This window comes from Talpa europaea (genome assembly GCF_964194135.1).
Source record: "Talpa europaea genome assembly, chromosome: X".
NCBI lineage: Eukaryota > Metazoa > Chordata > Mammalia > Eulipotyphla > Talpidae > Talpa > Talpa europaea.
Window position 1 is genome coordinate 11,114,666 of NC_140081.1, and position 16,456 is coordinate 11,131,121.

General features: G+C 38.1%; 1 protein-coding gene across 1 annotated transcript in view; it reads left to right on the plus strand.

Moving 5' to 3' along the window:
• Positions 1-10,860, plus strand: part of MBTPS2 (membrane bound transcription factor peptidase, site 2) — a gene marked incomplete at both ends in the record, with an annotated part of 41,106 nt that extends 30,246 nt beyond the window's left edge. Inside the window, 5 exons of the mRNA XM_084258558.1 lie at positions 794-974; positions 5,858-5,952; positions 6,723-6,918; positions 8,882-8,957; positions 10,638-10,860. Of these exons, the coding sequence (XP_084114684.1) occupies positions 794-974; positions 5,858-5,952; positions 6,723-6,918; positions 8,882-8,957; positions 10,638-10,860 (771 nt within the window). The remainder of the gene's footprint in view (positions 1-793; positions 975-5,857; positions 5,953-6,722; positions 6,919-8,881; positions 8,958-10,637) is intronic.
• Positions 10,861-16,456: the final 5,596 nt, after the last annotated feature.

Here is a 16,456-nt window from a genome sequence, read left to right on the forward strand (position 1 = left end):
CATTTTCTACTGAAGAAATTACATATCCTTTCAAATCAAACAAATGCTTTTATGAAGCATATTGGCTTTTTCAAAAATACTGAAAATTGTTTCTGTTTTGCGTTTCAAGGATAATAACAAAATGTTCTACCTGTGGTTTGTGGATCAACTTTTTAAAACCTTTACTGTTTATAGCTTTGCTTTCAGTCAGATGTCTTTATTCCTAAGAAAGGTGAAACCTAGGCTGGCCTGCCAGAACCTTTCCTAATGGTTAAGTTAATGTCCCTAGGCTTCGTTTTGTTCCCTTAGTAAGTGTTACCATGGCAGCGAGACTTCTATTCAGACATTGGGTAGAGGGAGGTTGCCTGAACACTGGCTCACATACTCCTTGTGCTGAAGATTGTCAGCCTAGTTGGGACTACATTTGGATAAGGACTTGTCTGGTGATCTTATCCGTGGAGAATATAGGTAAATGAAGTCGTTGTGATGACTGTTTTCACCAAAAATGTTCAATTAGCAGTTTGGAAAAGCCTCTATCATTTTAATCAATTTAATCTGAACAGTTGGCAAGTTGGGTATATTTTTTTTTCCCAGTGGCAAAAACATCAAAGTCTTGAAGAAGTAGGAAGGGTAACTATAATTGTTGGGCTTTATTTTGTTAATTTTCTAGAATTACACATCTTAGATTCACAGCTGCTTTGTTTTCTGCATTATTCAGAATATTATATTTTATTATTTTGGTGTGTTTGACTGTTATTTGCTCAGTGTAATCACAGTTTGTCTTCACGCATTATCTGATTTGCCCTTTACCAAGGACTCACCTGCCGTTGGACCCAGGGGTCTTTTTGTGGGAGACCTTGTCACCCATCTTCAGGATTGCCCTGTTACTAATGTGCAAGATTGGAATGAATGCCTCGATACCATCGCCTATGAGCCCCAAATTGGCTACTGTATAAGTGCATCAACTTTACAGCAGTTGAGCTTCCCAGTTAGAGGTGTGTATATGATAATGCTTCAAGCAGCAGTACTTGCCATTCATCAATTCTTAGACCATGTCTATAAATATATTTTGTTCTAACTTATTTTAAGAAAATCAGTAAAGTAATAATAGGACCAAACAAGTAAACTTTCTTCTTGGTAAGTTGGATACTGATATGTATGTTTTCTTTTTTATATACTATTATTGAACTTCTAACTCATCTCATAACATATTTGACTTTCAGTACTCTAGTATCTAATTCTTTCGGCATTCAAAATCACTTGTGCTAAGTCAGCATTCATGCTCAACTATAGCTAATTAGCTGAATTCCAGTCGTCAAATGCCCTGGTGCTATATGGTTGGTGGGATATCCAAAGCTGTTTGAGGCAGAGTTATTTTATGTGGCAGGCATCCAGAGAAAGTCATCTTAGTGTCCAAAAACACCCCTAAAGCCAGATATGTTCTGTGTAGCAGGCGACAAGGTGAAGCAAGTTTATTCTCAGAAGCTGCCAAATTTATTTTGAGTTCTTTCAGCTTTGAAAAATTAGTCTCCCAGCCCTTTATGGGACCCAAATTATTAACAGAGGTGGAAAATACAAATTATGGTGACAGACTAAATCCTTAAGTCAAGAAATGTCCTGAATACGTAACACATATACTAGGGTTAGGAATCATGATTAAGAATCTAGAATAACCTTACTAAGCTACTGTGTACAATAATGGCAAAGTAGTACAAACTGGTTATTTAATTTTTTTTTTCAAATATAATCTTCCATGTGTAACCCATTCTGAAGTACTTTTTTTAATGCAAAAACTTTTCAAATAGACCTAGAAGTCAAGAGAATAATGTAAATGGAAACTCATGTATGCTTCTTCTAGCTTTAACAATTGATAATGTTTTGACAGTTTTTTCATTCAGTCAGCCCACTTTTGCAGGGAGTGTTTTAAAGCAGGATCCCAGGCATCTGTCATTTTATCCATAAACTTCAGCATGTCTTTACTAGATAATGACATTTTAAATATAACCACAGGACTACCATCACACATAACAAAATAAACAATAATTCCTAATAGCTAGTTAGTGTCTATATTTCCCATCTCCTTGTTTAAATTATAAGGTATGCCCAAATAATTTCCATAGTACAATTGAAGACCCAATATACAATGTACTCATTAAGTCAAATGCAAATAACTGAATGAATCCTTATGTATTCTTATGAGAAAGCAACTAATGTTCACCTGCTAATAAATGGTGTGTTCAAGAAAACACATGCCCTGATGCAAGCCTCAATGATGACAGATATTTAAACTAAAATGGAAAAGTGCTGTTTCGAAAAAAAGGTATAGGGCATGTCTTTTAAGGTTTCTTTTAACTTGCAACAATTGTTTTCTTGAATTTCCCAAATTCTGGGAATGTCACCACCATAATCAGTTGATCTCCCCCACCAATCTCGTATAAATGGTAATTAGATCTAGAGACTTGATTAGATTCAAGATCCTTTTGCAGGAAGACAAAAATACTCCCTGTGAAGTACTCCTTATTGCTCAGTACTTCTGATTGCACGTGTCAGGAGGCACATGGCGTCTGGTCGTCTCCTCTGTGGTGATGTTAGGATTGCTCAGTGGACTAACCTGATTCTTTAAGTTTGAAATGTTTGTAAAATTTTCCTATTCTCAAGAGCCTGTTACCATCTTTCATAACTTTACAGATGACAGAAGGTTGGTATATACCCACAATGTGCTCTTTAAGCAGAATAATTCATTATTTCACACTTCTTAAGTCCTTTACCTTTATTCTCCACTTTCTTTAAATTTTTTTGTTTTCTTTTGTTTTTTCTTCTTTAAATTTTAGTTATTGAATTACAAAAGCCAAAATGTCACAATGCTAGTAAAGTCTACTCAAGCATTAAGAATCAATAGGCTTGGGTCTCCCCGGTGGCGCAGCGGTTGAGTGCTGGGTTGTGAAGCTGCCCGCAGCCTCTGCCGCGCCGGTTCAATCCCTGGCCACCGGGTGAGGGTCCCACATTGTGCGCAGACCTCTCTGGCGGCCCGCTGCTCCCCTCAGCAGTGTGTTTCATCAGTCTGTCTGTTCTGCTCCCTGCTCTGGCTCTGGTGAATTCTCTCACCCTCCCGCGCTTCTGACTGTACCTAGTGCTTGTATAAATAAATAAATAAATCTTTTTAAGAAAAAGAATGAATAGGCTTACCTGCCTCTCTTGGAGCTCTAGCTACATTTATATATTTAATAAGCTATAGTAAAAAGATTGTCCAGATCATTTTAGTAATACAAAAAGTAGTGGTGACTATGAACTATAGATTGAAAAAGTCTCTTCTTTCCAATCTTATTCCAAAGTCACCTTTGGTGTAGACCATCCTTTTAAGACTTAACTAAATCAATGATTTTCTTAAGGTCCATCTTAGAGTGCATTCAGAGTATGCAGGCTCTCCCTGTAATGGAATTATCAAACTGCATGGGTCTTAATTTTTTTTTAAAGATTTATTTATTTAATCAGAGACATCCTGCAGAGACATCCTGCAGGGAGAGGGATGAGAGGGAGGGAGGGAGGAGCACAGGGGACTGTGGTGATGGTGCACAGGTGCATTGGTGAAGGAAAGTCTATGGGGACTACACCTGAGGGGGGAAGCAAATATTGTTCAAAAATGAACAATGATGTAAAAGATAAAAAATTTTTAAAAAAGATTTATTTATACATACAAGAACTGGGGTGCAGGCCAGAGATGCGGGGATTAAGAGGATTCACCAGACAGAGTGGGTAGCAGAACAGGCAGTTGTACTGAAATACACTGCTGAGGAGAGCAGCGGGCTCAACAGGAGAGGTCTGCTGCACTGTGTGGGTCACCTCCCTGGCCGAGGATCGAACTTGTGCTACAGTGGCTACGGATAGCTTCATAGTGCTGTGTCTCAACCCTTTGCACCACCGGGGAGGCCCCTGTCTTAATTTTTTCTAATTGTCTCCTAGCCCGTGGATATTTAAGAGATAATTCTAATCTCCTAGAGTTAAATCGAACCCATAAAAGCCTCTGGGACCTCCAATCTTGACTGAGAAGATGAGGGCAGGTTTTATAGCAGTGGCCCTTGAAATGGACCTCAATAGTGAGTTTAATTTCAAGAGGCCAAGATAGAAATGAACCTTGACACCATAGAATAAAAGATGGTCAGGGAACTGCTAGTTATTTGACTTAACAAGAGGATAATATGAGATGAGATGCTATAAAAGCAGAAGTCTTTTAAGATTTAGGCTATGAGGTATAGACTATTTGAGAGCAGCACAGGGACTGGAAATTTCAGATTAGAGGATTTCTACTCTCTAGTTCTATGTTGGAAGGTTAGTCTGAAGGATTCAACATGGAGGACAGGTTTTCTAGCGAGGTAGTGAACAAGCCAGACTCAGGATTCTGTTCAAGTCAGGTGAGAAGGAATTAAAGTTTGCACCAAGTGGGAATAGATAATCAGAGAAAGACTGAGGAGGTAAAAATGGAGGGGGGTGGGAGCGGGTAGCAGCAGATCAGAGAGAAAAAACACTGAGGGCTTTTGGTTGATTGAAAAAAACAAAATCCTAAACAACTTCTTACCTCATATTTGACCCTTAGAGCAGGCAAGTGATTATCAGAACAGTTTGTGCCATTAGATGTTCACAATTTGCTTCCTATTTTAAATACTACCATGCTAAACTTAAAAAGCCATTCAGCTGTGATAAAAAAAAACAAGCTCACCCATGCAGAGGAGATATTGATGCATGAGCTAGTTTGTTTCACCTCTGTTTTATTCTTTGTGTTCCCAAGGAGATACAGCAGCAAAATGTGCAGGGCTAGGGGAGATCCCACTCTAACTAAGACAAGCTGTCTTTCTCAAATGAGTCATTGTGTGTGTGTGGGGGGGGAACAAACTAAAACCTTTCACTGAAATACAAAATTGTTACAAAGTTACATGCGTAACATTTGCATGCGAGTGCTCCTGCAGACTCTTCTAATAGAACAGCTTTTTGTAGTACTGGAATATGGGGAGAACACTGCTCCTAAATCTGCCTTCTTCGGCCCATGTGGGTATGGTGGTATGTATATAAGATACTAAGTTGAATTGGTCCTCACCATACATCAATTTATGCTTTGCAAGTTGAATGTGCTAAAAGCAAGAAACCTTCCAAAATAAATATGGAGAAATCATTTGTTGTCCCACCTCTATCAGTGAGTTTCCTTATTCTGTCCCAAATACAAGTGAAACAGTCTACCAGAGAACTTTAAGTAATGAACAAATAATGGAAATAAATAGTTGCCCTGTTTCTGTGTCTTCCAAAAATGGTGAGTTACTGGTATGTAGGCAAAGATATGTGCACATATGTGGGTCAGATTGGGCTACCCTGGTTCTGTAGGGAAGGCCCCAAAGTAAGTTTGGAGGTGGGATAGATCTTTGATAATGGGGACATCTTTAGGAATTATGGTCCCTTATGCATCCTCTGCCCACTCTCCTAACTGGTATTCGAGTTGGCACAGGAGCTCAGTGATGGTAATGGACAAGTGGCATTAGGGCATCTAGCTTATTGAATATTTATGCTTGACCCACTATTGTTACTGTAAAACCTAGTGAGACCCTGGAATTCTGGCTTGATGAGTGGGTAAGTTTTATGGAAACAGCAACTAACCAAGAATGTGTGCTGCTTCTTGATTTCAAATTGGGCATGTCTCTTTCTGCAGCATCAAATCAAACTGCAGCCAGTAGCCTTCAAACTGAACTCTGAATTATACAGTCATTTCTGAATCCATCCATTTTACTTACTATTTTTGTCTTGAAAGCAAAAATTTTATTACATCTATACAATGGAATCTTTTTTTTCCTTCCTTTCTCTATATAACAGATTCTAATAAGCTTTTTCTCTTTAGCCTACAAGCGGCTAGATGGCTCGACCGAATGCTGTAACAACCACAGCCTCACAGACGTGTGCTTTTCTTACAGGAACAACTTTAATAAGCGTTTGGTAAGTTGTCTCTGAAGCAGCCTTGCTTCTCTGATATAATTATTACAAAATAATCATACAGATATATACACATGATGATTTTCAGTGCCACACATCAGAAACCTGTATAATGTCATAATGCAGTCTTACTTCAATTTAAAAAAATTGAATTAAATATTTAAAAATGTAATTAAATATGCATATAGAGGCCTCCTTGTGACCTAAGGGTTAAGTCTCAGCACTATCACTGCCAGAGCCTGAGTTCGATCCCCGGCCAGGGAGCTAATCCACACAGCGCAGCAGACCTCTCCTGTCTCTCCTGCTGCTCCCCTCAGCAGTGTATTTCAGTGGATCATCCTGTTCTGCTCCCCACTCTGTCCCTGTGAATCCTCTCAACCCCACACCTCTGGCCTACACCCCAGTTCTTTTATGCAAAAATAAATAAAATCTTAAAAAATTATACTGTCTCTTTTTAAAAATTTAAAATAAGCATATTGAACTAAAGTGGAATCTATGAAAACACCGTTTTGCTTTGTATCATTTTACTAAAATCTGTACATTTCACATGTTACATTTCATCCAAAAATCTTAAAATTTATAGCAGTAGTGTCTTCTCTGATGTGGAATACACAAATCTAATTTATAGTAGTTACACATAAATGACATTTCTTTAATATGAGTTTTGTTCTTTTTATGCTAGGTGACAAGAAAAATACTGAAGGATTGTAACTTGGTGTTTTTCTTGTTAGTAAATTGTATTGAATATTGATAATTATTTTTTTTATTTACAGCATACATGTCTGCCTGCCCGGAAAGCAGTTGAAGCCACCCAAGTTTGTAGAACCAATAAAGATTGTAAAAAAGACTCAAGTTCAAGTTTCTGTATAATACCATCTTTGGAAACTCATACTCGCCTGATAAAAGTGAAGCATCCACCCCAAATCGACATGTTGTATGTGGGACATCCACTGCACCTTCACTACACAGGTGGGTATTACTGTGAAAAACCCTCAGAAAAACCAAGATGTCATTGTTCTTGGTGGTAGAAACTCAGTACAAATCCTTGCGATCATTTAGTTATTATCGTTTGTTCACTTTTCAAAGTCTTATTAACTTGTTCTTAAACCTTAAATGAAATTTAGGAAGTAGCAAAAGAATCAGAATTTATAAGCAAGATGGATCTGATTCCCATCTCTGCCTATGGAGCGTGACAACATCACCATTATATCCAGGTCTTGCAGATGATTTCTCAGATGTCCTCTGAAATTTCTCCATGCTCCCAAAGCTGTGGCAAGAGCAGCAGACCCTAGAGAATGCCAAAAATCATAGGAATTTGACCATAAAGTAATTTGTGCATGACACATGAATTTTATATGAATATAATTTCATAACCAGGCCATAACAGGTTAAGAATATAGTTTTATAACCAGTGACAGTGGCAACATGGTTTGACTAAATATGCAGCTTCTCTGTGGCTGAAGACCATATAGTCTTACTCATTTCATTGTACAAAAGATGTTTCTGTGTTACCTTTTTTATAAAAGTTTTATTGAAATACAATTCACATGCCATATAATTCATCCTTTCAAAGTGTACAATTCAATAAGTTTTAATATATTCAGAGTTATGTAACCATCACTACAGTCCAATTCAGAGTATTTTCATCACTCCAAAAAGAAATTCCAGATCCATTAGTCAGTCACTCCTTATTTCTCGCCAACAGCCCCCAGCTCTTGGCAACCACTAATCTACTTTCTGTTTCTATAAATTTGCCTGTTCTGCACATTCCCACATAAATGGAATATTTTATGACTGGCTTCTTTCACTTAATATTTTCAAGATATGTTCTTATAGCTTGTGTCAATATTTCACACCTTTTTATGACTAATAATGTTCCATTGTATGGATAGGCCACATCTTTTTTTATTCATCAGTTTATGGACATGTGAGTTTTATAATACTCTTTAAAAGGCCCTCTCCTTGCTTTATTTTTTTAAATTTATTTTTATTTATGTATGCATACAAGAAGTGGGGTGTAGGCCAGAGGTACAGGGAGGTGAGAGGATTCACCAGAGACAGAGTGGGGAGCAGAGCAGGATGATCCACTGAAATACACTGCTGAGGGGAGCTGCAGGCAAGCCAGGAGAAGTCTGCTGTGCCATGTAGGTCAGCTCCCTGGTCGGGGATCCAACTTGACCTGCAGTGGCTGCCAATAGCTTGATAGTGCTGAGACTTAACTAACCCCTTGTGCCACCAGGGAGGCCCTCCTCCTTGCTTTATAACTCACATCCTGAGATACAACCTGGGCCACTCTTCTTGTTTATTAGTTTGACATGAAATGACTCTAGACTGCAAATATTAAATACAGCCTCAGCAAATGAAGAAATGTCCTCATTGAGGGTAATTCAGAAATGTATACTATGGATTATACCTAATTACAGGAGAGTTTTTAAATGTTTTTAATAAAAACAGGATTGTGGAATCTACAGAGTAGAAGAAACCTCAAAATTCTCTCATCTTAATCCTCGCTTTTGCAAGGAAGAAAAAACCAAAACCAGAAAGAGGTCAAGTGTTATAATAGTTGGAATTCTTATGGTTTTAAGGATACACCTCTGAAAAGTTAAGGACTATTTTGAAGTAAATTCTGCGTTTTTCTTAATTCATTCTCTGTATTTGATAGTCATACTTGGTGTATAATCAACTTGATCTCATTCTCATCCCCAAAATATGCTGGGACATGAATTCAGCATTCTGCTATTTTTATTAGATGTTTTACAATTACCGATTGTTTTTCTCTGTAGGACTAAATAGCCTGCCTGCATATGCTTGGGGAGAGCTTTCTCAACCACTTTAGTAAGCTAGCCCAACTTTTGACCATATGGTAAAATTCACAGTGTTCTTGCTTATCTGGTATGAATTATGTTCATTATTCCTTGTTTTTCCTTTTTAGTGAGCATCACCAGTTTTATCCCACGTTTCAACTTTCTAAGCATAGATCTGCCTGTGGTTGTGGAAACATTTGTCAAGTATCCTTTCTAATGTGAAATGTTTTTAAAATGTGTTACTTGGAACTTGAGTAGTCTTACCTTGATTAGAGCATGCAGAGACCTTACAAGTATCGATTAATGCTAACAACTAAAATAGAGATTTTAACATTGAAAAAGATCAGATGTGGGAGGGAAGAAGTTATCAGAGAGCGATTGATCAAGGAGGGAGAAAGGTTAAGAAGTGGAAGAGAAGGAACCCAGGATACAAACTGAGAGTTAAATGTACAGTTTGAAAACTTTTTAGTAAGTTTATAAAGGATGAAAGCGTCAGATACTGGTGATGACTTCTGCCAGTTTTTTTTTTTTTTTTAAAGATTTATTTATTTATTTATTTATTTATACAAGCACTGAGTACAGTCAGAAGCACGGGAGGGCGAGAGAATTCACCAGAGCCAGAGTGGGGAACAGAACAGGCAGAGTGATGAAATACACTGCTGAGGGGAGCAGCGGGCACGGCAGGAGAGGTCTGTCGTGCCCTGTGGGACCCTCGCCGGTGGCTAGGGATCGAACCGGCGCTGCAGAGCCTGCAGGCAGCTTCGCAGCCCCTCACACAACCACTGCGCCACCAGGGGAAGCCCGACTTCTGCCAGTTCTAAGCCTGTAGCTCAAACCAAATGGGGGAAAACATAACAGAGATCACGCCTGTTTCTACCACTTAAATAGCAAGTCAGGGGACAAGAGTTCATGTTGTCTTTAGCATATTATGTTTGTGTATAAAGCAGGAGATTTTTAAAAAATTAATTATTATATAGTATTGTAATCAACTGAGCAGTTTGGGGGGTTCTTTATTTTTGTCACTATAAACCTTTTTACTTTCTCGCAATAATTTGCAAAAAAATGAAATGGAAAAAGTTACTAAAAAATGTGTAGTCAAGATTGTACTTTGTAGACTGCTACTTTGTTTTAGAGAGATTTATGCTATAACCTTAGAGATAATGGTAAAATAGAGTTATATTTATGTTATAGTTATGCTCTAACCTTAGAGATGACAGTATAATAGAGTTCAAGGGGCCAAGATCTTTGCTTCCTATTATAAGATAATACATTGTAAGGCTCAAGAAGTAATTTCCCCTTATTCCTTCTACATTTTTCTTTCCCTGTATCATTAAAGGACTAGATAGACTTAGTCTTCCTAGGATTTCGTTATATTACCTTATTCACAAGTGCTTGGCCTTTATTTTTCTAGACAAGGTTATTGAACTTAAAAGTAATACAAATCATTTGTTTTAAATAGTAGAGATATACTAGTAGGCATATTTTTTTTAAAGATTTATTGATTTATACAAGAACTGGGGTACAGGTCAGAGATGTGGGAGGGTGAGAGAATTCACCAGAGAAAGCGGGGAGCAGAACAGGCAGACGGACCAAAGACACTGCTGAGGGGAGCGGGGGGTGAGGCAGGAGAGGTCTGCCCCGCCATGTGGGTTTCTCCCTGGCCGGCCGGGAATTGAACCCACGCTGCAGAGGCTGCAGACAGCTTCACAGCGCAGCTCTAAACCTGCGGCACCACCAGGGAGGCCCGGTAAGCAGATATTTAAAGAAAGGCAGTAAATTAACTGTAATCCCAAATCCAGTCCTAGTAAAATATCTTCCTTTGACTCCCAGAAATGAGATTTCCACTCAGATGTCACTTGAGCCTCCTTAACTGATTTTAACCAGGTACCTGATTTCCCTCTCAGGAGCTCTGGCTATTGTTAATGCAGTTCCCTGCTTTGCTTTGGATGGACAGTGGATTTTAAACTCTTTCCTGGATGCCACTCTTACCTCAGTAATTGGAGACAATGATGTCAAAGACCTGATAGGATTTTTCATTTTGCTTGGTGGCAGCATCCTGCTGGCTGCCAACGTGACCCTGGGACTCTGGATGGTCACAGCACGATAATGTCCACACTCATCTGATAGAATCTCTGAGTTACAAGACACAATATTGAAAACCTTACTTGATATGAGACTATCAAGTGTTTCCTTAAAATTACATGTTAGCCAACAACTTTAAGTTCCTTCTATATCCAGAGTATCCAAACTCTGGGATGGGGGAGAAGCAAGAAAGGAAAGGCCTAGTTCCTGACGACATTCTCATTTTAAAGACTGAACTTAAAACCTCAGATACTTGTGGAACAGTTTCCAACCAAGTGTAAATTCATGTTAAACCATTTTGTGTTACTACACGCCCTGTTGAAATAGTATAAAAGAGGATAGAATTGGGTGTGATTAATTGGGGAAAATGTCTTTAGAAAAGTATCACTAGTCCAGATTTAAAGGAGACAACAGACTTTGACTAACTGGAAGGATGACCATTTTCTTAGCCTCTGTCTCTTGTCCTTTGTCTTGTTTGAAAAGTATTTTAAAACTCTATGGTATATTATTTTTTACTCTGACAACTAAGTTTTGATTATAATTAAATTAATAAAATTGTATAAAAGAATCTGCTGACATGAAAGGGAAAATCTTTGTCAAATGATGCCAAATAAATGAACAAAGTAGGAGGTAGGGCCTTTAATATCATGAGACATGTTTTACCCCGCAAGAGTTGCCTCTGGGCAATGTGCCCGGCGCCCTTACAAAAGCAGCGCTGGCCTCCGCCTTCAGTCGAGCTGCAGGAAGCGTCTCCCAAGTGCAGCATGTGAGCAGAGGCAGTTAGGGTTGAACCTCAGAACTGAGCCATTTCTTCCAACAGATCACAAGACAGATCACAGGACTTTCTGTGGTCCGATTTACCATTCTCTACAGAGCTGGGGCTGCGGAGGGCCCAACTCCTGGTTTTCTCTCCAAGAAGCAACTACTTTAAGCCTTGAGCCGGGCTCTGTCCTCACCAGTGGCTCCCATGTTTCTCTGTGTTTCTCCCCCTCTTTCCCCTAAGCTACCTCTGTGGGCCCACAGAAGAATCGGTAGTATAGTAACAATGGCTACATATGAGTGCCAGTGTGGATTTGCCAGAACCAGGGAACTGACTCTTGAGCTTGAAAGGGCCCTGCTAGTTCCAGGACTTTTGAACTGGAGATGCAGCCCTGGGAGACCTGAGCAGTCAACAGGCCAGTATGAAGCGAACAGCCACATGTCCAATTTCCAGCAGTTTCCATCTGTGAAATAGTCCATGGGATTCAACCTTCTCAGCTCACTGAGTTGTTCTTTAGGCACTCAAACTTTTTAATGATTTTTGGGAACTCTTTAGATTACAAATTCACCTACCTTCTTAGACAGAAATTATATCTTCAATCTAACTTTAACATGTTATCAATGACTTGAGGTTATCAGCTATTATCACAACTAAAAGCATTACAAATTACTGATTTATCCCAGGAAACATTATTTGTTCTCTTTTTAGACAGTCAGGATCAAAGGGTATTAACATAGTAATGCTCAGATCTAGTAGAGTTTGAGGAATGCCATGAAATACATCATTAATTAAATTACATACACTAAACAGCTTGTTAATAAAAATGTTGTGTATGTACAGGACAGCTTTTTTTTAACTGAGAAAAAAGTTGATAGAGGAAATCCTACCCATTTGCTTCTTTTACTTGGGGAAAAAACAAAACACCTCATTTTCCTGTAACTGTTAAACACCTTGGTTTGTTGTTCCATAGGGTCTGGATTTGGGGACCACTCTAATATGCTATTGAGCACATCAGTTCCATTCCTGTAGAAATGACCTCATTGTGTAAAAAAGGAAATGTTATGTGTTGACTTTTCAGCTTGACTGTGGGCACTTCTAGAGCAAGGACTGTCTTACTCATCTTTGCATCCCCAGCACAGTGCATGAGACATCATAAATACTTAATAAGTGTGGTTGAATGGATAATTAGTGTTATTTATGGACTAGAAAAGCATGTTTTTATTTAAGTAAGTTGTAAAAAGTATTATTGAATATTTACTGTAAATATGTTAACATAAAAAATAAATTTGAAGGTCTTTGTATCCCCAGTATATCATCATCTTTAGGAAAATCATTTGTTTTGGTTTTTATAATTCGAAAAATGAATTATTTTGGAGATTTGCAGAAAGTGTTTTTTCTGTGTTGTCCACTTTGTTCAACAGTAAAACTTTATTCTCAGTGTTCCTACTCTGACTTGTTTACACTTCTGAAGGTTTTTTTTTTTAATCACCTCTAATCTGTAAAGAATGTATATATTCTTTTCAGCATCTCGGTTTGAAAAAATATGGAATTAAATTTCGCCTTTGGATGATCACTCATCCAGGTCATTATTTGTTATAACAGTAAATTGTAAACATGTGATTCACAGGTATGTGGCTCTCAGTCATCACTTTGTCCTATGGTATTTATTGGATGTCCACATGCTAATGAAGTGCGGGTATTTTTTTCTAGAAATTTTTGTGCTGTAGTTCATTCTTAAGCGTTAACTGGCATTTGATGTTTAGCAATAAAAGAATAAATGTGTACCATCATTGTATGTTTTATCATCTTTGTATTGTCTTTGTTTAAAAATTTATATTATTTTCCATAAAATTGTTCCCCTTACATACAGTATGATTTTAATTGTTTTAAATTCGATTCTAAAAGCCTCTAGTTTTGACTCGAGTGACTTCTGTATATGAAAGTTGTTGCAGGCCACAGAAAGGAGTCTTTATAAATGGGGTTCCTGTGCTCTTGCTACTCTTTTGGAATAGTCTGTTTATGGATGAAGAAAAAGGACCATCCTGTTGCCATTCATTAGTCTCTGACAGTAGTCTCAATGTCAGTCTATGCTTCTAGAAATTTCTGAAAGAAAGTGTTTCGACTATGACATTTGGTTCTTCTTCACGTTTTGCCTTAGTGCTTCCTGTCTTGTCCACAGAGCCATCCTCCCTCCCACCTCTCTCTCTCTCTCTCTCCTCTCTCTCTCTCTCTCTCTCTCTCTCTCTCCTCTCTCTCTCTCACACACACACACACACACACACACACACACACGTTTCAGGTTACTAAGTGCCATATAAAATGGCTGGCTGGCTGGCTTCATCCCACGCCTCACCTCTGCACTTTAGAGCCATAAGGTAAGATGACTGATAATCTAAACCACTTTGTTTTTTAGCAGCTTTGTCAAGACATAATTAAACACCATGAAGTTCACCTATTTAAAGTATGTAATTCATGTAAACTATTTGTCGTTTAATGACTTCAAATAATAGTACACATGTGCTTTGTTTAACCTTTTAAGTAAATGAATATGTATTAAAGACTGGAAAGAAAAAGAATGTTTCAGTTATTTCAGGGCTCTTAAGTGGTTTTCAGCACTGGATTAGAGTTGAATGACAATTTTTTTTTATGGTAAAGCTTGTGGATATACTTTCTCTGAAACAATAAACCTTTTTTAATCAGTGCATTTGCAAGTTCCCTTGCTGTTTAGGCTATACTGATTTGCATAATCCATTGTATATTTTATCAGACCTTGACAAATGAATTCAATGAAAGGAAAGCCTCTATTTCAGAATCTAAACTACAATAGGTTACACTCAGGGTGGGGGTAGAAATAAAAATGACTAACAGAAGTTGTGGTTCTTTACCAAGCTGGTTATATTATGTAATTTAATTTTCCATTAAAGAAAGAAAATTTTCCTTTAAACCTTAGTTTTATTTAGCTAAAGATTGATGGATACTCAACAGTTTCCCTTCTTTTTAGCTAAATGCTTCTCAAACTTTTCTATTGAAGTACTGCTGGCACGGCAGAAGAATGAAAACAGGGATTTCAGAGTAGAACCCTGTAATTGGTTCTCTGTTATATAAAATTGAAGTCTCACTTTATCTTACATTCATGTGCATTTTGCAGCCCAATAATCAGTCATCATAAAGTCACTTCTTTTAGAGATAGGAAGCTCTAAATTGTAAAAGAATTAGATGTTTAAGAATATCAAGATTTTCTTCATGTCTAAAATACATTGGTAGAAAGTAGTTTATACCAGCTGATCTGTAGACTAGGGACAATCTGTGATGGTATTTTTCTTAGTAGAGAAGTGAGAAAAATAGAGCTGTATATTGTCTCTAGTTACAAAGATAATGTATGAATGTTACAAGGTCGCCTACCACCCTTTACCAGAGAGCTCTCCTTTGGAGTAAGGAAGCATATGCTTTATTTCACTTAGCACTGTCAGATTGCTCTCCAGAATGGCTCTCTGTAACTAACATTCAAGGGTAAGGCATGAGGATTCCATGTGTCCCCACACCTTTACCTCCACCTGAATTATCTGGCTTACACATTCTGAAAAATCTGTGGTACAAAATAACATTTCCTTTTCATTAGCATTTCTCAGATTATTAAGTTCTGTGTCCATATACTTGTTTAGCCATTTGGGTTTTTCATTCTGCTAATTGCTTATCGATATCCTTTGTCCAGTTTCCCATTGAGTGTCCTAATTTTTTCTTACTGATTGCCATTTCTTGTATTTTAGGGATTGACAAAATACAGCCTGCAGGCCAAATCCTACTCACCCTCCATTTTCGTAATGAAGATTTTACTGAAACAGCCACATTTGTTAGTGTCTATGGCTGCTTTCATGCTACCATTGCAGAGTTCAGCAATTACAGGAGACTGTTTCACCCACAAACCTTAAATATTTACTGTCAGTTTACAGAACAACCCATGCTCTAGATATCAATCTCTTACTTATTTTAGATGGTACAAGCAATTTTCCCAGTCTGTCACCCATCTATAAAGTTTACTTATGAGGTGCTTTGTTGAACAAGGATCTTTAGTTTGATATAGTCAAATCCATTAATTTCTTGATTTAATGTTTGTGTATTGTAAGTCTTATTGACAAAGTCCTGTTCTGTTCCGATATCACAATATTCTTCTGTTTGCTTTTAGAGTTGTATTTTAACAATGAGAACTTTAATTTCTGGAACATATGGTACAAGGTAGGAAATTCAGGTTTATTTTCTATATAAAGTGAACTAACTTTAAAAAAGGCATGATAGTGGGCCTCCCCGGTGGCGCAGCGGTTGAGCGCTGGGTTGCGAAGCTGCCCGCAGCCTCTGCAGCGCCGGTTCTATCCCCGGCTGCTCCCCGGCCACCGAAGGAGGGTCCCACATGGCGCGCAGACCTCTCCCTGCCGCCCGCTGCTCCCCTCAGCAGTGTGCTTCGGTCCTTCTGCCTGCTCTGCTCCCCGCTCTGGCTCTGGTGAATTCTCTCGCCCTCCCACGCTTCTGACTGTACCCAGTGCTTGTATAAATAAAATAAAAAATAAAAATAAATCTTTAAAAAAAAAAAAAAAAAAAAAGGCATGATAGTTTTTTTTCCTTTACATGATTGTTTAAACAGTTTACACCAAATTCTTACTATGTTATCAGGCATACTCAAGATAGTAGTGTCTACTTAAATTACTTACATTCAGAATGCAGAATTATGACAGACTTGTCCTGGTATCAGTCCACAGTGGTATTAGCTCTTGCCTCCTTTTGCCTTCCCGGCTGCCAGTGCCTTCAGGCTAGCTCATTTTCAAGACTATCTTCCAGGCCTTGAACCTTTTAAGCATTTCTTCCCCAA